Below are 24,679 nucleotides of genomic sequence, written 5' to 3'. Positions count from 1 at the left end.
CCACAACAAGTGAAGCCACCGCCATGAGAAGCCTGTGCACTGCAACGAAGAGTAGCCCCTGCTCATCGCAACTAGAGAAAGCCCATGCACAGCAATGAAGACCAAAGTGCGGTCAAAAAAATTAAAAATTAAAAAATAAAATAAAATCCACTTTGAGTGATTTTTTTAATTCCCTTTTCAGCATTAGACACAGAGCTCCTTTTATTTTATTTTTAATTTATTTATTTTTAAAATTTATTTTATTTATTTTTTATTTTTTAATGTATTAGTTTAATGTCTTTATTTTATTTATTTTTGATTTTACTTATTTATTTATTTTAAATGTGTTAGTATCTGCTGCACAGCAAAGTGATTCAGTTATACATATATATTCTTTTTCATATTTTTTCATTATAAGATATTGAATATAGTTCCCTGTGCTATACAGTAGGACCTTGTTGTTTATCTATTTTATATAGTTTGTATCTGCTAGTCCCAAACACCTAATTTATCCCTCCCTACCACCTTTCCCCTTTGGTAACCATAAGTTTGTTTTCTGTGTCTACGAGTCTGTTTCTGTTTTGTAAATGTGTCCATTTGTGCCATATTTTAAATTCTGCGTATAAGTGGTATCATATGATATTTGTCTTTCTCTGTCTGACTTCACTTAATATGATAATCTCTAGGTCCATCCATGTTGCTGCAAATGGCATTATTTCATTCTTTTTTATGGCTGAGTAATATTCCACTGTGTATATATATCACATCTTCTTTATCCATTCATCCGTTGATGGACATTTAGGTTGTTTCCATGTCTTGGCTATTGTAAATAGTGCTACTGTGAACATTCAGGTGCATGCATCTTTTCAAATTAGAGTTTTCTCTGGATATATGCTCAACATCATATGTAGCTCTATTTTTAAAGTAACCTCCATACTGTTCTCCATAGTGGCTGCACCAATTTACATTCCCACCAACAGTGTAGGAGGGTTCCCTTTTCTCCACATTCTCTCCAGCACTTACTGTTTGTGGACTTTTTAATGATGGCCTTTCTGACTGATGTGGGGTGATACCTCGTTGTAGTTTTGATTTACCTTTCTCTGATAATTAGTGATGTTGAGCATCTTTTCATGGGCCTGTGGACCATCTGTATGTCTTCTTCAGAAAAGTGTCTACTTAGGTCTTCTGCCCATTTTCTGATTGGGTTGTTTGTTTTTTGGTATTGAGTTGTATGAGCTGTTTGTATATTTTGGAAATTAAACCCTTGTCACACACAGCTCTTTTTAATATCACCTTTCCTTACTTGTGAAACAAACACTTACTAACCATGTGGACTTAAGTTATTTAATGTCTCTGAGCCTCAGTTTCCTAAAATTTGAAATGGGGATAATAATACCTGTGGCCAAGGATTAAATTCTATGAGGAATGTAACCCAGATGTCAGGTAGGGTCTCTCTGCCCCTTAAAATCCAGATTATTAATGGATTTTATGGACTATTATTAATAGATTATACAATGCATTACACTACCGATCATTATGGAAGCCCAAAACCCTCTCTGAGGGTTCTCAAAATTCTCAGACAGCTTAATTTTCATGGTCACTTTGGTACTGATTTTCTTCTAAATATTTTGTTTCTGCCAAAATATTTTGTTCCAACTTTGCTTCTTGTGGCTGTTCTTTCATATCTGCTGTTTTCCCAAACTAAGGAAGCAGTCTCTTTACCTTAAACTCCTCCTTCAAAGCAACGTGAATACAGGTCTGTGTTTGTAGTAGAATATTTACAGGTTTGTGCTTGCAGAGAATAGGAACTTTGAATGGGAAGAGCATAGATGTCCAAAGGATAACTTAATTAATTTTCCACAGTGTGGTTTGGATCTAAAGCCTCTTTCTTGCCTCATCTCTTCTCATTAAATTACTATGGAGTTAGGTCTGTTTCAGACATGTGTCAAAGAACAGAGCACAGTCTTAGGGGTGAAGACTAGGGCCACGCATGGGAAGCAGGTAACATTCAGGGGAGAGATTTTTCTTATCAGAGCTAAATCATAAGATTAAATCTTAATTTAATAAACTATTTCTCGAGGAAACTAAAATAATATAGCCCAGGTCCACTGAGCTCTGGCAAACAAATCCAGAGGAATGGACCATTCTGTGTCCCTTGGATTCTGTTGATTTCACAAAGGCTGGTATTCCGGGTTATGGGAGAAAGGGTTTATTTCATTTAATCTGGAGCATACTGTGTAAGGAAGAGAATGGTATCCCTATTTCATAAATAAATCTGGAATTCAGAGAGGTTAATGACTTACAGGTTCACCCCATAGAGGCAGAGACAGGATCCCAACCAAGTGGGTCTGATTCCCCCAAACCATTCCCTTCCATCTCACCGCAGCAAGGGCACAGGTAGCAGAGCTGACCTTCTGCCGTGAAAATCCGAGCACTGGGTTGCAATTTGAACACAAGTGAAGGAATCTCTCTAGTTTCTAATCTCAGGAGAAGGCCTCAGAACTGCTTCTGTTCAAGACCTTGCATAAGACCCAGAATCCTACACTAAGAATGCTTGAAAGACAAGATTTGGGTGGGAAAAAAAATCTACACTTAAGGTTCAGTTCACAAAGAAATTTCATACCCAAATCAGTCATTGCAATAACCCTGTGAAGTAAACAAGGCATATTTCATTCTTACAACTAAGTCTCAGGAAGCTTAAACCCAAGGTCTTTGAGAAATTTCTTTTATGAATCTTTATTTATTTATTTATGAATCTTATGAATCTTTATTTAAGGAATGTGGCATGACTTAATTCCTAAGATCATATAGTAGCCTTAGGGCTTAAGCATAGGACTGTGTTTTTAAGTCCGTATACATCTTACCCCCAAGAAGTAGCCTCCCCTTGTGTTCTTTGATCCTGATGTCTTAGTTGAATAAGCTCTTGCAGTCAGGGCTGCCATGGGAGTCCATGCAGGTTGTGCACTGTATAACTCTGAGGGATGCATTCTAAGCTACATGAATGTGAATGGCACATCCTCAATTTATGGTGCACAGCATGGAGAATCTTTTGCAACAGCCCTTGGTGTTGTGCAAAATCTGAGACGGCTTTGAGGAAGGAACATGTAATCATTACCAAAAAAATCATTCTCTTAAAATGTAGAAGTTTATATGAAAGCTGTATTGGCCATGGCGCAAGGAGGTATTTCCAACTAGTTTTTATACAGGGCCCTATTCTCTTATAAGAATTCAGCCCTTGACAGTAGCTGAGTATCTGTATGGGTTATCACATGCCATGGAAAGAGAGTTCGCAGCAAGTGATATCAACAGTACACTGTGTTCTCTTTCAGATTTATTGAATGCACATTACTGTGTCAAGTAATGAATTAGACATTCCAGGGATGTGGCCCAGTTTCTGCCTTTAAGGGGATAGAATTTCACTGGGGAGAAAACACACATACCATAATTTTAAAAATAACAAACTAGGGGGACTTCCTTGGTGGCGCAGTGGTTGAGAGTCCGCCTGCCAACGCAGGGGACACGGGTTTGTGCCCCGGTCCGCGAAGATCCCACATGACGCGGAGCGGCTGGGCCCGTGAGCCATGGCCGCTGAGCCTGCGCGTCCGGAGCTTGTGCTCCGCAGCAGGAGAGGCCGCAACGGTGAGAGGCCCGCGGATCTCAAAATAAATAAATAAATAATAACAAACTAGGTAACATTTTTTTTAAAAACTGTATTTAAGTACAAAATTGCATGTTACGGACTAAGCTCGCAGTAGGAGGCCAGGAAGGGGAGTTTGTCACAGGTTGGACTAGTTAAGGACTTGTTATGAAAACAGTGGTAAGGGTGGGGGATGCCCGAGATGAATCATAAAGAGTAGATAGAATCTAGGTGGATACGTAAGAGGATTTGGGGGTGAGGAAGGACCCCCAATAACAAAAACGAGACATTAAAACCCAAATCCAAAAAGAAAACCCAACAGTGCAGGCTATCTTTCTCATCTCTCGTTTTGCTTGGTGGTCATGAGCTGCTCCGTGTAGAAGTCAGGCAACTGAGAAGGGGAGATGGCTGAAGAAAGCGGGAGCCTGGGGGCAGTTAAATAAGATGGCCTCCATTTATAGAAGCTGGGGCCGCAGTGCAAACAGGACTTTTCCTAGTTGGAGCAGATCCCCATTACTCTGCTGGAGCTGGAAAGCAAGGGTAACATCAATTTTATAAACTTTCTATAGGAATATATCTCCACAGTACACTGGAGGGCTGGGGAGGTAAAATGTGATCTGTAACAAAACTGAGCCTGTAGTTGCATATGTATCAAATTTTCGCTGTATTTCAAAGTATATGTCATCAGGTACAGCTCAGAATTGAAGCTGGAAGCCAGAGTTGAGAAAGAGAGTGAAATTGGCATATTTATATTCCACAGTAATCCTTTTCCCATGGTCTTGTTTGTCCATGGAAAAAAGAATAAAATGCTGAGCTATAAAACCCACAACTGCACACTGAAACTTGCGGGGGCAGGGGTGATGGGGCAAGATGGAAACAGAAGGAGCAGCTGGTCGTATTGAAAACTTTTCAGATGTACTGAAATAGACACACTTCATCTTCAGTGTAGAAGATGCCACCAGGCAAAACTTTGCATGGAGGGGGATTTGAAGGATCCAGTGACACTTCAGTTTCCCAAGAATTTTCTTTCACAACAGGTCGTTTAATACGGCTCATCCATGCTGAATGATAAACAAGAGAAAATAAATTAAACTCAGGAGGCTAAAAGTTGCAAAAATTTAAGTGTTGGTAGTAAAGGTAAATGGTCACTAAAGGTCAGAAGAGTAAAGGAACTCTTTCAGATGAGTTACAAGATGCAGGACATTCACTAAGGCACAGGAATGAGAAGAAAACCCTAAAGCAACGCTTCTCACCCTTTCAGGTGCTTACCACCTAGACATGGGGTTGAAACAAACACCCTGATTCAGGTCTGGGTGGGCCTGAGATTCTGCATTTCTAACAAGCTCCCTGGTAGTGCTTAAGTGGCTAGTCCTCAGAACACACAGAGAAATTTTGGCGGTACAGGCTTTATCTTCATGTCTAATGAATATGAACGGCATTTTGATAGATTTTGAACAGTGGAAAGTCAGAAAAGTAAAATAAGACGTATTTAAATGGAAAGAGAAGTTAGAGAACATCAAAACTCGTGAAAGGTACGGTACTAGGTTCTGCACGCCTGATTCTGGTGGGATATGATTTAAGGAGATGATGACAAATTTAGTTTTGTGAAAAGAAAAATGACACTTGTGTGTGTCAAACAATTCATTCTTGGAGGGAACAAGGGAGAACCAAGTAGGGTATGTCTGAATAACACCTTTCAAAGGGAGAACCAGATTCTGAGACTCTGCTGTCATGGTGAACTGCCAGGGTAAACCACAGTTCAGCAGCTGCAAGCGTGCTTGCCAATTACAGAGATAAAAATGTTTCTGAAAACAAAATTTCATATAAACCTCCTCTCTGAGGTTGGCATTGTATCTTCCTGTGTATCTTGGGTGTAGCTTTTACCCAGGCAGAATTTAGACTCTAGAAACCAAATGAGGTGATAAACAGAACCAGTTTGCAGAAGAGTCAAAATAACCCAGCAAGAATTGAAACCACAAATGCACGAGGAGTCAGTTATTCACCAACCAAATGCTAATAGGAATCAGCACAGAGGACTATGAGTGTTAGCTCAAGGGCTTAAAAAAAACTGATACATGGTGTTGAGTGTGATAGTGTTCATTTTACCTTTGGCTTGTTTTAGAAACACACCCTACTTCTTCCACTCCACCCTTCCTCAGTGCCATCACACAATGGTTTCAGTGCAAAAAAATTACAATACTGGAGGAGGAGGGTGTCTGTGACTTACACCTCCAACCTGGGTTCTAGAAGCATAAACGTTAAGAACATGATCTTTGGATCTAGATGGATGCAAATCTCAGCTTTGCCATTTATTCACTGACCTCAGGTAGTTAATTAAGTTCATCATTCCTTCACCTTACAATGGAAATATTATTAGTACCTACATCCACAGGCTTGTAGGCAATCTTTAATGATTTAAGACATGCAAGACACTCAGAACAGTGCATGGCATGGAATTAATGTTTGATAAATGTTTGTTACTATTGTAACTAACTCTGTCACTAGCTCAGGCACTATAGGAAAGTTATTTAATTAGCTCAATTATCAAGAGAGTTTGAATGCCAAGGTCCGTTCCAGAGTTAAAATTCTATGATTCTATTGTCACTTTGGCCAATAAATTTGAAGTATCCCCAGGCAGCTGGGCAAATAATTCTTCTTTGCCACGTCCTTCTAGAATGTCTGGTGAAGTGTGCAAGACCTGTGTTGATGGGGCAAGGCTTCCCTTCCAACTTCTGTTCACAGCTCCTCAATACACCATGGGCTCTAGGTAGTTCTACTCACTGGCCCCTGAATGTTTTCAGAGTCCCAGTACCATACCATTTACATCATTTCCCTCTTCCAGACTGCCTTCCCTGCTTCTGTCCATACACCTAAATCCTATCCATCCTTAAAAAACCAACCCAGGTCCATCTTCTTTGTAAGGTTTTCTGCGGTCACCAAACATCTTCTGTACTGAAGCAGTCTGGCCTTCAATACAGAACTCATTGACCATTACCATATTCTGCCTTTATTTTTCTGAAGTGTTTTTTCTATATTTCTGTCTTAACTTCCCAACTAGATAATAATCTCCCTGAGGTCTGGCACAAGGATTTACTTCTCTTGGTGTCTCAGTCAAGCTTAACCTTTTCCCAACAAAAAGGTGTTAATAAACAGCTATTGATTGGTTCATTGTAAAAATCAGTGAACCATTAAACTTAATATGGCAATTAGCTTAATATGGTACTTAATCCTAATGCTCTTCCTGCCAGCATCTCTTCCTGTCACCCAAGGACATCTGAAAAATTGATCTGCTTCCATCTAGTGGCAATTAAAACACAGGTGGTTCCTGTGGCCAGAAAACAGCTCTGGGTAGATTGTGCCAGAAAAGGCCTTCACTCAGTGGGTGTGAGCATGAAAGAAATCTTTATGTCTTGTGGATTTCCTGCCCACAGAGATAGGGAGTTCAGCCTAGAGAAGAGTCAGGGACCCCATCTACACTATCTAATGGAAGATAGGGCAATAAAAGAACATAGAATAAAAGAAACTTCACTGACCCTATGTCCTCATCCAGTTACCCCTCCTGACTCTTTCATCTCCTTCCAGCCAAGTTTTATGAAAAAGATAATGTATACGTTCTGCCTCTATGTTCTCCACCCCACTGATTCCTCAACCCCTGGCTACAGGACTTCTGTCATGACCTCAGCATTGAAAACAATTTCCCTACTGATACCCTTATTATATCCAGTGGATCGTGGCAGTATTTGAAATAGTTTCCATTTCCCTTTTTCCTTAGGATCATGACCCCGTACTCTCCTCATTTTCCTTCTACATCTCTGGGAACATCTTCCCATTCGCCTTTACCTTAGCTGACTTCTTTGATATTGACCTTCCTCTGGCTCCTACCCTCTCTCCCACATCCTCTTCCATTCTCACCCTGCACACACTCCCTGGGTGATTGTACCTGCTCCTGAGATACAATTACCTCCTATAATGTGAGAACCTCCAAATCCATTTCTTCTGCCCCAAGGTAGCCCTTTTGCTACAGATAGAATCAGCAGATTATGGTTGAACCACAGACACCTACATTTTAACAGGTACAAAACTGAACCCATGATTGCCACCTCCAAAACTTCTCATTCTTTCGTGTTCCCTTCTCAGTAAATAATACAGTAGAGATGGTAACCATCTACCAGTTCCCACATCAGAACCATGGCAACTTACTTGATTCTTCTCCCTCTCTCTTAGCCAATTAACAATAATATTCAGTTGATTCTACCACCAGTTATCTCATGAACTCATCCTCATTGCTATTGCCCTAGACAGACATCATCAGCTTTAACCTAATAACCTCAAATACCTCCAAAACAGTTCTTTGCCCCCAGAGTCATTCATCTCCCATGTTTGCATACTTTTATGCAGAGTGATTCTCCCAAGATGCAAATTTCAGCATGACATTCACCTGCTTCAACCCCTGTTACTAATACCCCAAAGACCTCAAGATTAAGTCCATACTCCTTCATATGGCTTATAAATTACTTTATAATTGTCCTCTGTTGCCTTCTGTCTCTCCAGTTTTTCTTTTGTACTTTAAACTACAGCTCACTAAACTACTAAGGACTTGTCAATAACAATCTGTGGTTGGTAGGATGGTTGCCTGAACAAGAAACCAACCTCCTCAGGCACCATCTTGCTTCATTTCCTCCAGCATTTGGAAAGGTACCCAGTTGTCTAGCTGGGTAGTCTGTCACCAAAGTCTCATCTCCATTGTTCGTTTGACTTATACCTTCCTTCTTAATATTTCAAAGCAAGTCACTAAACCCTGAAACTGAGAAGTGTTTTGCTATCTTCATTTCTGCCCGGTAGGCCTTGTATTTTCACATGTATGTGTTTCTGCAGTTGAAGAAATCTGAGGTTCAAGACCAAGCCAAAAAAACTTCCCCCTCTTTGGGGGAAGCTGCAAGTAGAATTCAGGCTCCCCACCTCCCCACCTTTCTGAAGGTCAATGCCTATCAGAGGTCATTTGCCATCTTGTGCTAGGTGCTGAGGGCCTGGTGTCTGGAATTATACCTTTTTCGTAGAGCCTGGGATTCATTAGTTTTTCAATAAATTCTTGTTGACTTGAATGTTTCCTGAATACTGTATTTAGCCTTGCCCCCATGTTCATCCAGAATAAGAAGAAATAAACCATAATGCTTCCAATCCTCAAAGAAAATTCAGAAGCAATCAGAAAGAACTGTCTTTACATAAACTACCCCTTCTTAATAGGGCATTACTTGTTCATTCATTCATTCAGCTCCTCTGGCACTAAAAAAAACTGACAGCTTTTAAGGAAGGTTAGTAGATTTATTACTTTATCTGGAAATTTCATTTGGATGAGACCCCATGTAAATAACTAATAAGGAGCTAATGTGTCTAGCTATAACAGGAAGTATTAAGATACTTAATACTTACCCTCTGTAAGCAGAGGGTAGAGAAGACATCAACAGATATCGAAACTTCTTGCTGATAAAACTTACCTTCTCCGAGACTTTTTGCCTAAAAATAGAAGAGAAAAATGGCATCAGAAAAAGGAGACAATTTCAATTTTTTATACTTAGAAGGGAGATTCCCTCTCTCAAAACTGTTTCTTGAAGTGTATTTTGTATTTGTTAGGTGGACCGCATGGTGTCTAAGGGGATTTGAGGCACTGTCTTAATGTTCTAATTCGAACAGTGGTAGAACAGACTCATTCATGCAGATGCTTCTCAGAGCACCGTTTCATCCGCTGTGCTGCTCATAAAGACAGACGTCCAGCCTGAACTATCCGATGATCAGGCCCCATGTACCCATCCTTGTGTTTACACATCCCGATCTGCCATCTCGTCCTACCTGCAGATTCTTCCCTAAGAGATTCAGCTGCTAATACTGTAAGAATATGTATCATTACACTTCACGCCATCTTCTCTGTGAAAATCCACAAGAGAAATTACACTCAGGTCTCAGTGGTAGGAGCTACATGCCTCATCTGGGTAACCACTGTATTCTTATCTTACAAACACAGTGAGTATCATTACTGGTTATGTTTCCTTCTTTGACTGGCTGCAAGGAAACTCAGCCAGATCTGAAACCCTCTTCTATCCTAACTTTACCCCTGGCTCTGACTTAGTTTTGGTATTCTAAATTTTGGCCTTATTTTTCTTACTTTTAAACTAATTTTAATTTGCTGTGTTGAATGCATTTGGTAAACTATCTTACATTCTTTTTGAAAAAAAGCAGACTATAAATAAGTAGATGAATGAACTGCAGGGCTAGGCTCCAGAGGAAATAAAAACAAAAAATGCTTTTTGAGGGGAAAAAAAAATCACTGGGAGGCAATATATTTCTGTGTCTATAAACTAGAGCTCGAGATCATCCAGTCTGGGTCCAGGTCCTTTTTTGCCAACTGTAGTGTGTCTTTGAATAGCTACTTATTCTCTCTCAGCTACCATTTCTTCATCTGTGAAAGGGTCATGATAATTATATTTTCCTCACTGAGTTGATAAAATGTATTCAAAGTATTTAGGCCAGGGCCTAGAGCATAGACAGTGCTCAATTCTTGTTTTAAACCTTTAAAATGTTAGAAATTACTACTTTAATTATTTCTTCCAAAATTTAGCCAGCTGGTGACATGAGCCAAAAGCACTTGAGCAGGGAGAATTAAATCTGAATGAATTTCAGATTCCATTCATTTTCATATGAATATATTTTTCTTTTAGGAACAATGAAACACATACATGAGCAAGAATCTGTTCCTATTGAGAAAGTTTCTTTTTCAAGAAAAAGGGAACTAAGGGGCCTGTGTTCAGTTTTGTGCCCTGTTCTCACCCTGTGTGTTGGTTCAGGTAAACAATTCTTCTGTGGGTCAAAAAATAGAGCCTTATTAATCTGAAGACCAGTGGTTTTAGGGAGCATATCTGGATGGGAGTCTGATCTCTGATTCCGGCCGCTGCTGATATGGAATTTTAGAGATTTGGCCTAAAACATCATTGCTTCAGTTTCCTCATTTACTGAACAGGGCCAGTAATGATGCCTAATCAGAGAATGATGGTGCTAGGAGAAAAAAAATATTTCTAGACAAGCCCATGCACAGGGAGGCATGTTTCTGGAGCCCACCCTTATTCTTTTCTCCGAAAAAAGGAGCTGAAGTCTGGGTATTAAGACAACTGGGGCAGGGGCCAAAGTACAGGTTCAGAAGATCCATCTGAGGACAGGACAAGGGTCAAGAGTCTGGTCATTTCATTGGCTTCTGTGCTCTAAATATTTGCTTGTCCCCTTTTTCCAGCTTTTGGAACACCAAAAGCCTATAAAATTATCAGATTGATGAATACTGTATACATGCAGATTTATTGTATTAGAAAAGCTCTAGGGGTTTAGCCTGGGAACCTATCCATCATTTCTAATAATTGTCTCTATAGGAAAAAATATTCTTCGTGTTTCAAAGAACTAACTTACAACTAAAAGTTTTAGAAGGCAAAGTCACTGGAAAGTTGGAGCTATCAGAAGATGTTTCACAAATGAAGAATATTTAGTGTGAGATTAAAGATACCCTGACTTTCCTACAAAGTCAGTGATCTTTTGGGGCTTCTGTTCTCTTGTGCTCTTTGTTGGCATAATTGTAACTAGCCTAACTGCCCGTTATCTGTTTCCTGTTTGCCCCACACTGATTCCCCCAGTAGGGGCATGCAGTTTTCAAGTTATCAGTTTGAGATCTTGTACAGAAATGACTCCAAGGTAAAAAAAATTGCAAAACAACCCCACTGCTTTTCTCACCACTGCTTATAGTACAGCCTTAGGCAGCATCCCACCTCCTGCACCCCACCACTAAATACACATGACTTCAATTCTATTCTTTTTATTCTACTAACATTTATTAAAAGATTTTGGAATTTGGGAATATCTCCTTACTAAGGTGACTCCCAGCCCCAAAGTCCTTAATGGTTACTTAGATAATAGCCCTCTTATCCCAGAGGGTGAAGTGTAAATTACCCACTCTATTCTCCACCCCCTCACTTCTGCCAAGGTCACTCAAGGCAGGAGGAAAGAAAGGATGATTGGGGGCGGTCTTTAAGTCTCAATGGAAAGGATGGTCAACGGTGGGAGAAAAATCTCACTCTTTTCTTGCCTTACTGCCATATTTAAGTAAACAGCATAGTACTCTAAGACAATGGGACCTAACCTTAGCAGAAGTTCCAAGAGCAGGAGCAGAGACATTTTAACGGCTCAGGGCTCTTACTTTACAGTTACTGAAGTTCTTGCACATCAACAGCACCCCCATCCATTGTGTTTCTGGGTTGGTTATAAAACTAATCTAGTACCCTTAGTCTTAAATTTGGAATGAAAGATCAGGTCATAGCAGAAGACCATTAGGGACTGGTAGATAATCTTCCTGCAATTGCCAGTAAGAATGGGTGGTGGGGCAGCCTTTACATACTATATTCATGGAATAGAATACATACTAATTAATTTGATGGAACTGAAATTACAATGGCCCCACAGAGGCAACACAGAGCAGTTGTTTAGCAGTTGTTTTGAGGTCACTGATGGCCCCTGAACTTGAAGCAAGGTTATCTTTAAAGCTGCCTAATATCCATACATGTCATAATCTTGAATGTTTCTGTCTGATGACTTTGGCCAAATGTGGCAGCACATACCCAAGGCCTGCCTGACTGTGGGCCTGTAACTGGCAGGTTTGTCCCGCTTGAGGGTTTGGACACACTCAGGAGGGAGGTGAGGGCAGCGATGCTGTTGTTCTTCTCCAGTGGTATTTCATCTACTATTCCAAGCAGCAGATACTAGTTTCTTGAGGCAGCCCTCCTTAATTCCCCTTCTTCTCTTGTCCAGAGTGGATGGAAAGCATGAGTATGGGGTACATTTGGTTAAAGCTGTAACCTTGGCGAATAGACACTGGGGAGAAAATGTGGGGATTTCCCTAAGGGACAATACAACTCCCACATGTCAGGAACCAGACAGGTATCATCTGACTCTTGACAAGGCTAGGTATTTGGGAGAAGTGCTTTGAAAACCTTATGGGACATTAGATTCACTTCCTAGTGGAATTGCACTGAAATCAAAACCATGTAGGCTCTTATAGGACAAGATCACATATCCCTTTTTTTTTTTTTTAGAATTAAATAATAGCAAAGAACCATTACAATTTCTCATTTGTCTGTTAACACCCTAGCAAGGGTGTTAGCAAGGTACCTTGAAGACAGTAGGCAATTTTAGAAGATTTGTCAGAATGAAAAGCAAAAATCAGCCAACTTGTTTTGATGAAAGTGTGTTCTGGGCTGCTTCACACATCTCCAGGGACTGATGTCTATAGAACCCAGAGCTTGGTATCCTGCTTTAGCTGAGTCTCTCATACTTAATTTCCTGTGGGTTTCTATGTTTTTTTCCACTTTAAAGTTGTATTATTTTTGTCTGAAGGTAAACTCACATACCTTTTTTTAATCTCCTTGCCAGCCAAATGATAAATGCCAACCCAGAGAATGTGGTAACCATGACTGCCACCGGAATGAAGAGGGGGTTATAGTCACCCTCCTTGATTTTTGAGAAATTCCTGTCCACTTCTGCAAGAGAAATTAGTAAGGCATGTAGCATGAGGCCACAAGCATTATTTCCTTAGTGCCTTCTCATGACATTAAACTTTCTTCCTTGTTACATCTTCTAATAACTGTCCATTTGATGCTATTTGACAGATGAGGGAATCAGCATGGGAAAGCCCATGATGAGTCTATAGCAGAGAAAAGACTAGACCAGCTTTTCTAGCTCAACACCTATAGAATCTCAACCCACGGATTTGTGATTCATGGAATTCCTGGGAGATGTACCTAAATATTTTGGCAATAAGTGGTCATCATTGTATTTAGCTCCATGGCCTTGTTCAGTGGTTGGGACTCAAACACAGAGAAGAGCTAAAAAGTTAAGTACAACTTCAGGAAAAATAAAAGCCAGTGACCTGAACCAGGCAACTTATCAATAAAAGGAATCTGTTCTCTGTCCTGGCTATTGTAAATAGAGCTGCAAAGGGGATATACGTATATGTATAGCTGATTCATTTTTTTATAAAGCAGAAACTAACACACCATTGTAAAGCAATTATACTCCAATAAAGATGTTAAAGAAAAAAAGGAATCTATTAATGCTTTGAAGCAGCTGTGCAAACATATGCACATGCTGTTACATGCCAAGGACCTGCACTAATGTGTCTTTCAAATGATGTAGTCCTGGGCTTCCCTGGTGGCGCAGTGGTTGAGAGTCCGCCTGCTGATGCAGGGGACGCGGGTTCGTACCCCGGTCCGGAAGGATCCCACGTGCTGCGGAGTGGCTGGGCCTGTGGGCCATGGCCGCTGAGCCTGTGTGTCCAGAGCCTGTGCTCCGCAATGGGAGAGCCACAGCAATGAGAGGCCCGCATACCACAAAAAAAAAAAAAAAAAAGAAAGAAAAAAAGATGTAGTCCTACCATTTCCCTCAAAAATAAGTAAAAGGATACATCTATATATCCTCTTATAAGTATGAACTAAGTTCATGTGGGGACCTTTACTGAAAAAATACTGATATGAAAAAAACCTATCTTCTGATACCACCAATTGAAGAAACTTACTTTTGCATATTGGCACAGCATCTGACTGTCCCTTATTCTTCATATTACTTTGATGAACCCTTTCAAGGTGCTTCCATCCCCACACCCAAATGTATAATGGAAAGGAGGTGCAAGTTTCCAGAGGATCCAGACAGAGGACACCTATGGACTGCATGAGGATGAGGAAACGGACACTACTCCAGCCTTAAAAGGAAATGCCCCATAAACCTGATGTACAATCCTCCCCTAAAGACTCCATGCCATGTCCCCAGTTCCCTACCCCACTTCCTGGCCCCGGGCCACAGAGAGATCAGCTTCTACAAATCCTACCATTTAAAGACTTCTGTCATTGGTATAGATAGTCTCCGGAGCAAACATGGGTAGCTATTCTTTCACATGCTAATTTAACGTGGATTAATTGAGCATCTATTGCCAGGTGCTGTGTCAGGTGGGGGGTATATAGAGATGAGGAAGACACATCCTCTTATGCACAGACAGATTTGGGAGGCATCAGACTAGTGATAATTGAGAAGTATCCATTACTTGGGGAATTAGGTGGACATTGGCGACTTTTGTAGAGACATTTTAGTAGACTAACAGAGAAGTGAGATTGTAGTGGAATAGAAAAATGGATAAGAAATAAGTCAGTATAGACAGTGAGTTTAGATGTTAAGGGCTAAGATAGGAGTTGTTGAGAATTGGCTGAAAAAAAAAAGGGAAATCACTGTCATTGAAGAAAGAGGCAAGAGCAGCCAATTTATGGTAAATTAATGTGTACAATTTTTTTTTAAGCGACATACATTTAGCAAAATAAACTTAAAAGTTTAATCTATCTTTCCCCACCATCTGCTTGTCAATAAGCTACCTCTTTAAGTCTTTAATATATTGGGGCAAACTTACTTTGACATATTGGACTAGGGCTGGACCAATTTCCAGATGATCCACAAATAGTTTTCTTTGCCCCAATTAACTCAGCTCCTTCTGAGCAGCTGAAGGTACACGTGGAGGTAAAGCCGAAGTCGACCAGGGGGTGACTACAGTCCATGGTTCCAAAATCGGGTGCTGTTAGAGGCTCACACTGAATCACTTCAGTGAAAAAGAAAAAATCAGTATTTCTGAGCAGAGACCCTCCCATGACAAACAGTTTTTAGGCAAACTGCCTAACTCAACTGTGGAACCATTGACATGAATCTAACATTTCTAATTTCTAGAAATTACTTCTGATGATGCTTCCAGAGTTTATTTTCTTGAGAATGATGGAGAATGGTAAGTCAGAGGTGAAGCCAGGAGAGCGCAGAAAGCCCTGGGTGGGCAGGGGAGCACTGGGGAGAGGAGGGGAGGGCTGGCTCTTTCAGATTGCTGCCCCAGCCCTGGTAACTCTCCGTCTGCTGGAAGTGCTACGCTACGTGGCCTTGGCCTCAAGAGCTCTTATGGTGCATTATCAATGAATGTAGAGAATTTCCACGCTTTCACCTCTTCTAAAGTCTACCCAAGCAGTTGTGAAAAACATCCCCATTCTGTGAAACAAGTCCCTCAACTTTTATAAAATTCAACAGGTTGGTCAATTAGTTCTATGATTTCAAAAAATGACTTGGATATTTCTTTTGAGAATTCAGCCACTTAAACTAGTGAGTGAAAAGCATAAATGTAGAAAATGTAACCAAAACTTCGCAAGTTTAGACACCACCAGTTTTTCCCCTAAAGAGAGAATCTTCTTGACAGTAAAAAAGAAAAAACCAAAAAACACCATATTTCAAATGAAAAACAAAAAAATCAAGAGATTGTGTTTTTGTTTCTCACAGAATTTGCTATTCTCCTGAGAGTTCATGGAGGAGGAAATCTAAAAAATGATTTTAAGAATAAACCAAATAAAACAATCAAAAAAGACCTCTAGCCGCCCCCCCACTCCCAAAAAGGAAATTGCTTGCTGTTAAGTAGGACACCACATAAAATAGGTGTTATTGAAAGGAGAGAACAACAAAAATTCAACTGCCGTTCAGCAAGACTGATTATTTATGCCGTAGCAATGAGAAAATAAAAATAAAATAAAAATGCAGTATAGGGCTTCCCTGGTGGCGCAGTGGTTGAGAGTCTGCCTGCTAATGCAGGGGACACGGGTTCGAGCCCTGGTCTGGGAAGATCCCACATGCCGCGGAGCGACTGGGCCCGTGAGCCACAATTACTGAGCCTGAGCGTCTGGAGCCTGTGCTCCACAGCAAGAGAGGCTGCGATAGTGAGAGGCCCGTGCACCCCGATGAAGAGTGACCCCCGCTTGCCACAACTAGAGAAAGCCCTCGCACAGAAACGAAGACCCAACACAGCCATAAATAAATTAATTAATTTAAAATATATACAGTATAACCACACTGTATTGCTGAAAATTATATATATGTTCTGTGACATAGTCTCAGAGATATTTGGTTGTTATTTTTTGTTTGTGGTTTTTGTTTTAAATTAGTAACAATAACCTCTTTGAAAATCATCTCAGTATAATCTAAGTTAGGTTAAATTATGCTTCAAAAGAGGATACAGACTTCTTAGCAAGACTCTACTACATTTGCTCAGTCTATAAACATAGGATTGCCATGACAACTCTCTAGTCTGAACAGTTAGTTACTCACCTCGACATGTTGGCTTTGGAGATGACCAGTTTCCAAATGGTCCACAAGTGGTTTCTTCAATCCCAACTATGTCTGTTCCCTCAAAGCAGTTGAAGGCACACTGCGATGTGAAGCTGAAGTTTCCCAAAGGGTGAATACAGGCCATGGTACCCAGCTCTGGGGCCTCCAAAGGCTCACACTGAGTCACTTCAATAAGAAAAAAAAAAAATACTGGGCAGTGTTCCAGGGACCTGATGACTGGGTTTGAATCTTAGCTCTGATACTTGATAACCAAGTGCCTTTAAGCACGGTGACTTAACCCCTTCAGCTTAGCTTCTTTACTTCTAAAAGAGGGATAATGATAATTGTATTGACTTCCTAAAGTTGGTGTGGGAATTAAATAATTTAATGCAAGTCAAGGACTTAGAGCCTGGCTCATAGGAAGCTTTAATTAAACATTAGCTAATCTTATTTTCTTTGGCATTACCTGGGGAGAGAGCTTTTAAATGTAGATAGGTTTAAGTGGGAATGACCAGCTCAGTTTGGAAATAACTGTCACATCAAAGCCCCTGAGTATACTAGACTGTTGAAAGTAGGAAGTTCGGAGAAAGACTGAGTGTCCATAACTGGTCTTCTTTAAAAGGGGAGAAGATAAAAGCTTTAGGAAGCATCTTAGCCTGGATTCTGCCTTCACCATCTCTAGCTCAGTTCCAGAACTTTAGTTCTTTTGATTTTTCCAGTCCTCTCCAGAAAGTATGTCTACTTCCTTGCCTGATTGGTGGCATAATAGATCAAATTAAGACTTGGAATTCAATCTTCACATTTTAGGCCCTGCCATGTCATTTAGGCAAATATTGCATCTCTTGTGTCTTATTCCTTATCAAATTTAAACCATCATTTTAAACTTCTTCTTGAGAGTTCAATGAAGAATGAATTCAAGAAATTAGAAGAATTTTAATATTTTCCATATACAGTACAAGTCCAAATGAAAGTAACTTATGTTGTCCCATACAGTTCATGCCCACAAGCAAGTGCCTAGTCTCAACCTTACAGACGCAGTGATAAGATGCTGACTGATCTCAAGTTGCTGTCAGTCTACTGGGGAATACAGACAAGAAAACTGATGACTTCAACAAATGTGGGATAAATAAGAAAGAAATATATGGAGCTACTGGAACACAGAACAGGGATGCTTAGCCTGTCTTGGCATCCAAAGAAAGCTTCCTGAAAGAAATGCTCCCTGAACTATTATCTTCCAGGTAAACAGGTGTGTTAGTCATGTGCAAAATGAGAAAGCCCTGAGCAAGTCAATGATTGATATGCAAAGCAATATGGTAAGTGTGGAGAACTACAAGCATTTTGATGTTACTAAAAGGAAAGAGGAGGCAAGGGATGATGTGAGATGAGATTAGGGAGAAAGATAGGAGCTAAGACAAAATGCCTTTATCTTTTTTCATTGGTTTAATGAGTATCTACTATATATCAAGCATTACTCTATGCCTTGAGGAGTTTAGATTTTATTCTGTAGGATGAATGGTGGGTAGAAATTAAAGGGTGGCTGGTCACGTGTGTGTGATGTTTACTTGATATTTAAAATTGATCAGATTGCCTATGGTATGAATAATATATTTGAGAGGAGCTAATTTAAAGATGTGGAACTCAGCTCAGAAATAACTGCAATAATCTAGGAGGAAGATAATAGAGGCAATAAGGTAGAGTTAATAAGTAGAAGACAAATTGGAGAAATAGTAAGTTAGAAAAATGAGTAGTAACCTTCCAAGACTGAACCAGGAAGAAATAGAAAATATGAACAGACCAGTCACAAGCACTGAAATTGAAACTGTGATTAAAAACCTTCCAACAAACAAAAGCCCAGGACCAGATGGTGTCACAGGCGAATTCTATCAAACATTTAGAGAACAGCTAACACCTATCCTTCTCAAACTCTTCCAAAATATAGCAGAGGGAGGAACACTCCAAACTCATTCTATGAGGCCACCATCACCCGGATACCAAAACCAGACAAAGATGTCACAAAGAAAGAAAACTACAGGCCAATATCACTGATGAACATAGATGCAAAAATCCTAAACAAAATACTAGCAAACAGAATCCAACAGCACATTAAAAGGATCATACACCAGGATCAAGTGGGGCTTATCCCAGGAATGCAAGGATTCTTCAATATATGCAAATCAATCAATGTGATACACCATATTAACAAATTGAAGAATAAAAAACATATGATCATCTCAGATGCAGAAAAAGCTTTTGACAAAATTCAACACCCATTTATGATAAAATCCCTCCAGAAAGTAGGCATAGAGGAAACTTACCTCAACATAATAAAGGCCATATATGACAAACCCACAGCCAACATCATCCTCAATGGTGATAAACTGAAGCCATTTCCACTAAGATCAGGAACAAGACAATGTTGCCCACTCTCACCATTATTATTCAACATTGTTTTGGAAGTTTTAGCCACAGCAATCAGAGAAGAAAAAGAAATAAAAGGAATCCAAATCAGAACAGAAGAAGTAAAACTGTCACTGTTTGCAGATGACATGATACTACACGTAGAGAATCCTAAAGATGCTACCAGAAAACTACTAGAGCTAATCAATGAATTTGGTAAAGTAGCAGGATACAAAATTAATGCACAGAAATCTCTTGCATTTCTATACACTAATGATGAAATTTCTGAAAGTGAAATTAAGGAAACACTCCCACTTACCATTGCAACAAAAAGAATAAAATACCTAGGAATAAACCTACCTAAGGAGACAAAAGACCTGTATGCAGAAAACCATAAGACACTGATGAAAGAAATTAAAGATGATACAAACAGATGGAGAGATATACCATGTTCTTGGATTGGAAGAATCAACATTGTGAAAATGACTCTACTACCCAAAGCAATCTACACATTGATTGCAATCCCTATCAAACTACCAATGACATTTTTCACAGAACTAGAACAAAAAATTTCACAATTTGTATGGAAACACAAAAGACCACAAATAGCCAAAGCAATCTTAAGAAAGAAAAACAGAGCTGGAGGAATCAGGCTCCCAGGCTTCAGACTATACTACAAAGCTACAGTAATCAAGAAGGTATGGTACTGGCACAAAAACAGAAATATTGATCGATGGAACAGGATAGAAAGCCCAGAGATAAACCCACGCACATATGGTCACCTTATTTTATTTTATTTTTTTTTTTGCAGTACGTGGGCCTCTCACTGTTGTGGCCTCTCCCATTGCGGAGCACAGGCTCCGGACGCGCAGGCTCAGTGGCCATGGCTCACGGGCCCAGCCGCTCCACGGCATGTGGGATCCTCCCAGACTGGGGCACAAACCCATGTCCCCTGTGTTGGCAGGCAGACTCTCAACCACTGCGCCACCAGGGAAGCCCAAGTCGCCTTATTTTTGATAAAGGAGGCAAGAATATACAATGGAGAAAAGATAGCCTCTTCAATAAGTGGTACTGGGAAAACTGGACAGCTACATGTAAAAGAATGAAATTAGAACACTCCCTAACACCATACACAAAAGTAAACTCAAAATGGATTAAAGACCTAAATGTAAGGCCAGACACTATCAAACTCTTAGAGGAAAACATAGGCAGAACACTCTATGACATAAATCACAGCAAGATCCTTTTTGACCCACCTCCTAGAGAAATGGAAATAAAAACAAAAATAAACAAATGGGACCTAATGAAACTTCAAAGCCTTTGCAGAGCAAAAGAAACCATAAACGAGATGAAAAGACAGCCCTCAGAATGGGAGGATGTATTTGCAAATGAAGCAACTGACAAAGGATTAATCTCCAAAATTTACAAGCAGCTCATGCAGCTCAATATCAAAAAAACAAACAACCCAATCCAAAAATGGGCACAAGACCTAAACAGACATTTCTCCAAAGAAGATACACAGATTGCCAACAAGCACATGAAGGAATGCTCAACATCACTAATCATTAGAGAAATGCAAATCAAAACTACAATGAGGTATCACCTCACACCAGTCAGAATGGCCATCATCAAAAAATCTACAAACAATAAATTCTGGAGAGGGTGTGGGGAAAAGGGAACCCTCTTGCACTGTTGGTGGGAATGTAAATTGATACAGCCACTATGGAGAACAGTATGGAGGTTTCTTAAAAAACTAAAAATAGAACTACCATACGATCCAGCAATCTCACTACTGGGCATATACCCTGAGAAAACCATAATTCAAAAAGGGTCATGTACCACAATTTTCACTGCAGCTGTATTTACAATAGCCAGGACATGGAAGCAACCTAAGTGTCCATCGACAGATGATTGGATAAAGAAGATGTGGCACATCTATACAATGGAATATTACTCAGCCATAAGAAGAAACGAAATTGAGTTATTTGTAGTGGGGTGGATGGACCTAGAGTCTGTCATACAGAATGAAGTAAGTCAGAAAGAGGAAAACAAATACTGTATGCTAACACATATATATGGAATCTAAAAAAAAAATGATGGTCATGAAGAACCTAGGGGCAGGGTGGGAATAAAGATGCAGACCTACTAGAGAATGGACTTGAGGACACGGAGAAGGGGAAGGGTAAGCTGGGACAAAGTGAGAGAGTGGCATGTACATATATACACTACCAAATGTAAAACCGATAGCTAGTGGGAAGCAGCCACATAGCACAGGGAGATCGGTTCGGTGCTTTGTGACCACCTAGAGAGGTGGGATAGGGAGGGTGGGATGGAGGCTCAAGAGGGAGGCGATATAGAGATATATGTGTATGTATAGCTGATTCACTTTGTTACAAAGCAGAAACTAACACACCATTGTTAAGATTATACTCCAATAAAGGTGTTTTAAAAAAAAAAAAAAGAGTAGTGTGTTACTTTGCATAAATGTAGGGGGAGGTGAGAGAGTTTTTTACCAGAGTACCCATATAAATCGTGGAACCATACACTGAGATAAGGAATACAAAAAGGAAAGCTAGCTGGGGACAATTGATTTTTCAGTCTTTTGGGCATCCCAAAGGTTATGCTTAGCATATTTGGAGTTCAGGCTAGATACATATTTGTCAGTCCAAAGTTCACATAGATTTGTGAGTCCACATAAGTTGCTAGGTTTGACCAAAGGGGGCACATAAAGTCAGAAGAGCAATGGACAAACGATGGAAGATGAGATATAACAATAAGTGTATGAGCTTGGATAAGTGCCCATGAAGAAACCCAAGGAGAAGTGATCATAGGTAGAAAGAAAACCAGGAAAGACTGATATGATGGAGACCAAGACAAAAACAGAGTAAAATGTTCAAAAAGGAGTGAAATGGGCATGCCAATGACATAAGAATTTTTTAAAATTTAGAAATCGAGTGAAAGTAAAGTATTGGTAGAAGTCATGGCTCAGGGATTGACTGAAATGCGTCAGATCTGTTCCAGTTGGTTGATCATTTACATGTATTTTGGCTTTAATTCTTTATCTATTCATTGCAAACCCTGCTTTTTTTTCTTGTAATTTTCTATTTTATGCACCAGATACTTCAAACATAGTTTTGAAACTCAACCAATATCAATCGAAGGACGTGAAGTTTCTTTCAGTAGTGAGTTGACTAGGTCAAAGACTCCATGTCTTTGAATCTACGTATTCTTTCCTTTCTGTTCCTACCACTGAGACTCTGAATGACTTCAATAGACCCCTGATGATGCTCTCCAGCTTCTCTCTTTTTGTTCAATCCATCTTATGTACCGCTTCTAGGGTAATGGCCCTAAATGAAGGTGTTTAGATGCTAAGTGGCCTCTCATTGTCAAATAAAGGGCAGATTCCTTCATTAGGCAGCTTTCAGTCTCCACAGGCTTACTCCAGTGTATCTGGCTTTCCATCACATTAAATTATAAGCATGTATAATTTCCACTAGTTAACTGTAAATCTTTTAAGGCCAGGATCTGTAATAGATTTGTCCTTGTACCCCCTGAAATGCCAGCCCAAGTAAATGCGTTGGATTTATTATTATATTTTCCAACAGATACTGTATATCATGATGTGAACTTTTCTTGTTGGCCTTGCCCTGTCATGATCTTGAGGATGACGTGAAAAAGCAAGACTACCTTCTGCGTAACTCACCCTCCTGATGATAAATGCTATTGTTTCTTTCAGTTTCAGAGTTCTAATGAATCCAGCAAGCTTACTTGATTACGAATTCCTACCAAGCCTGATTCATTATTGTAATCCTTACAGCTTTAATCCCAAAGCAATATTCTTTGTAACGCTCAAAAAGACTTTTTGAGAAGTGAATTGAAACTTCATGCTGACTTATGAAATCTTTACGGAAAGGTAACAGTATTGTGCAAGCATAGCCTACTGATCAAAACTTCTCATTTCTCAGAATGGCTAATATCATTTTCCTTCAACCAACTTTCATAAACTACAATACTTTACATAGGAAGAAACAAAGGAACAAAAGTGGCTTACCGAACTGACACTGGGGCCCGTAGTGCCCCAAATCACAGTTGCAGGTGTAATTATTGATGATTTCCATACATTGTCCATGGCCGCTGCATGACAAGGGTTGACAAGAAGCTTTAAGGGGGTGAGAAATTATATTAAGATGAATACTTTTTTAGTACTCCTAGTCATTTCTTTAAACATAGATAACTTTGGGGCTGTGACTACTTTAATAAACAGGAAAATTTTATTTGTATGTTAATAGCATTTTTTGCATAAAAATCATATGCTAAAATTTTTATTTATGTAATATACTTGTGATACAGCCATAGACATTTTTTTAAGAATGAATTTACTAATGCTAATACTCTATAACATTTGAGGGAACTTACTGACATACATTGAAACTCTTGAAATTCCTTTGATTTTAAGGTAGTAAGTGTATTAAACTATCACCTGACCCCAATCGTTTCCGCAGTATGTTTGGCAATCCCTTTCTTTATAGAAAGTACTGAATAGAGATTAGAAAATCTGAACTTGCTACATTACTAGAGAGTCCAATTTACAAGAGACCAAATGAACTATGTTTCACTGTTAAGAATGACTTGGAAAAAATGCTGATTGCTTTGGAACTGTCATCATGGTCTCTACAGAAGTTTTCATACACCACAGATAATGAAACACTGCAAAGTTTCATTATATAGAATTATATAAGATTAGACCAAGAAGGAAACATGGCACTAAGCCGCCTACTTTACGAGGAGGAAATAGGTGACATGAGCCTCAGCTCTTGGCTGGTTCCATCTCTCTGCTTCCACTTCCTTGCCTTATTATCAGCGACACTGATTGTCTAGCTCTTCCTCCTTACTTTCCACATATATTTATCATCTTGTTGTAAAAGTGGTTCAGGGGTATAGATTTTGGGTATAGGGACGAGCCTCCCACACCAAAAATGCTCAGAAGTGACGTGACTCAAGCTTATTTAGAGGACTGGACTTATTTCAGAATGCCCTGGCAACTTCTCTGCTCCCCCAGGTTTCCATGGGGTTAGTGCTGTCATTCTCAGAGAAGCAGTCTGCTCACTCCTACCTGTGTAGCAGAGGGCTGTCTTTGCTTTGTGGCAGGCGTCGTCATTCCATTTCCCTGCATCTTTTGCCCTCTTGATGTAGATCTCCACACAGTCTTCTTTACTCTTCTTGTTGTTGGGCTCCCCGTGGCCCCAGTTCTCCGCTTCTTCGGTGAGAGATTTGTTGGTCCCTACCCAGGTCCATGCCCCTTCTACCTTCCGGATTCCTATCCAGTAGTATTTAGGACTGAAGGGAAGCGTCTTGTTCAGGTACTCAATCTCCCCTTTGTTTTGTATGGCAACTAAATCCGTGTAATTTTTTCTGCAGAACATTCTAGCCTTTTCCCAGGTCATGGGTCTTTTAGAATAATGGTAA

At 39.8% G+C, this 24,679-nt stretch overlaps 1 protein-coding gene across 3 annotated transcripts in view; it reads right to left on the bottom strand.

Annotated features, from left to right (window-relative positions):
- Positions 1-3,669: 3,669 nt before the first annotated feature.
- Positions 3,670-24,679, bottom strand: part of SELL (selectin L) — a 23,586-nt gene continuing 2,576 nt past the window's right edge. Inside the window, exons 3-9 of one of the 3 annotated variants that reach the window (XR_004526258.2) lie at positions 24,327-24,679; positions 23,265-23,372; positions 16,817-17,002; positions 15,096-15,281; positions 13,054-13,182; positions 9,047-9,130; positions 3,670-4,677 (exon numbers count right to left, since the gene is read on the bottom strand). The exon at positions 24,327-24,679 is cut by the window's right edge and continues 34 nt beyond it. Coding sequence is in view for 2 of the 3 variants with exons in the window: in XM_004319771.4 (XP_004319819.1) it covers positions 4,659-4,677; positions 9,112-9,130; positions 13,054-13,182; positions 15,096-15,281; positions 16,817-17,002; positions 23,265-23,372; positions 24,327-24,679 (1,000 nt within the window). In the remaining variant the exon portion in view is untranslated. The remainder of the gene's footprint in view (positions 4,678-9,046; positions 9,131-13,053; positions 13,183-15,095; positions 15,282-16,816; positions 17,003-23,264; positions 23,373-24,326) is intronic. The other 2 variants (XM_004319771.4, XM_019918692.3) reach the window with 2 other exon arrangements.

This window comes from Tursiops truncatus, chromosome 1 (genome assembly GCF_011762595.2).
Source record: "Tursiops truncatus isolate mTurTru1 chromosome 1, mTurTru1.mat.Y, whole genome shotgun sequence".
Classification (NCBI taxonomy): domain Eukaryota; kingdom Metazoa; phylum Chordata; class Mammalia; order Artiodactyla; family Delphinidae; genus Tursiops; species Tursiops truncatus.
Note: the sequence above shows the minus strand (reverse complement) of the source record. Positions and strands in the feature narration are given on the sequence as shown.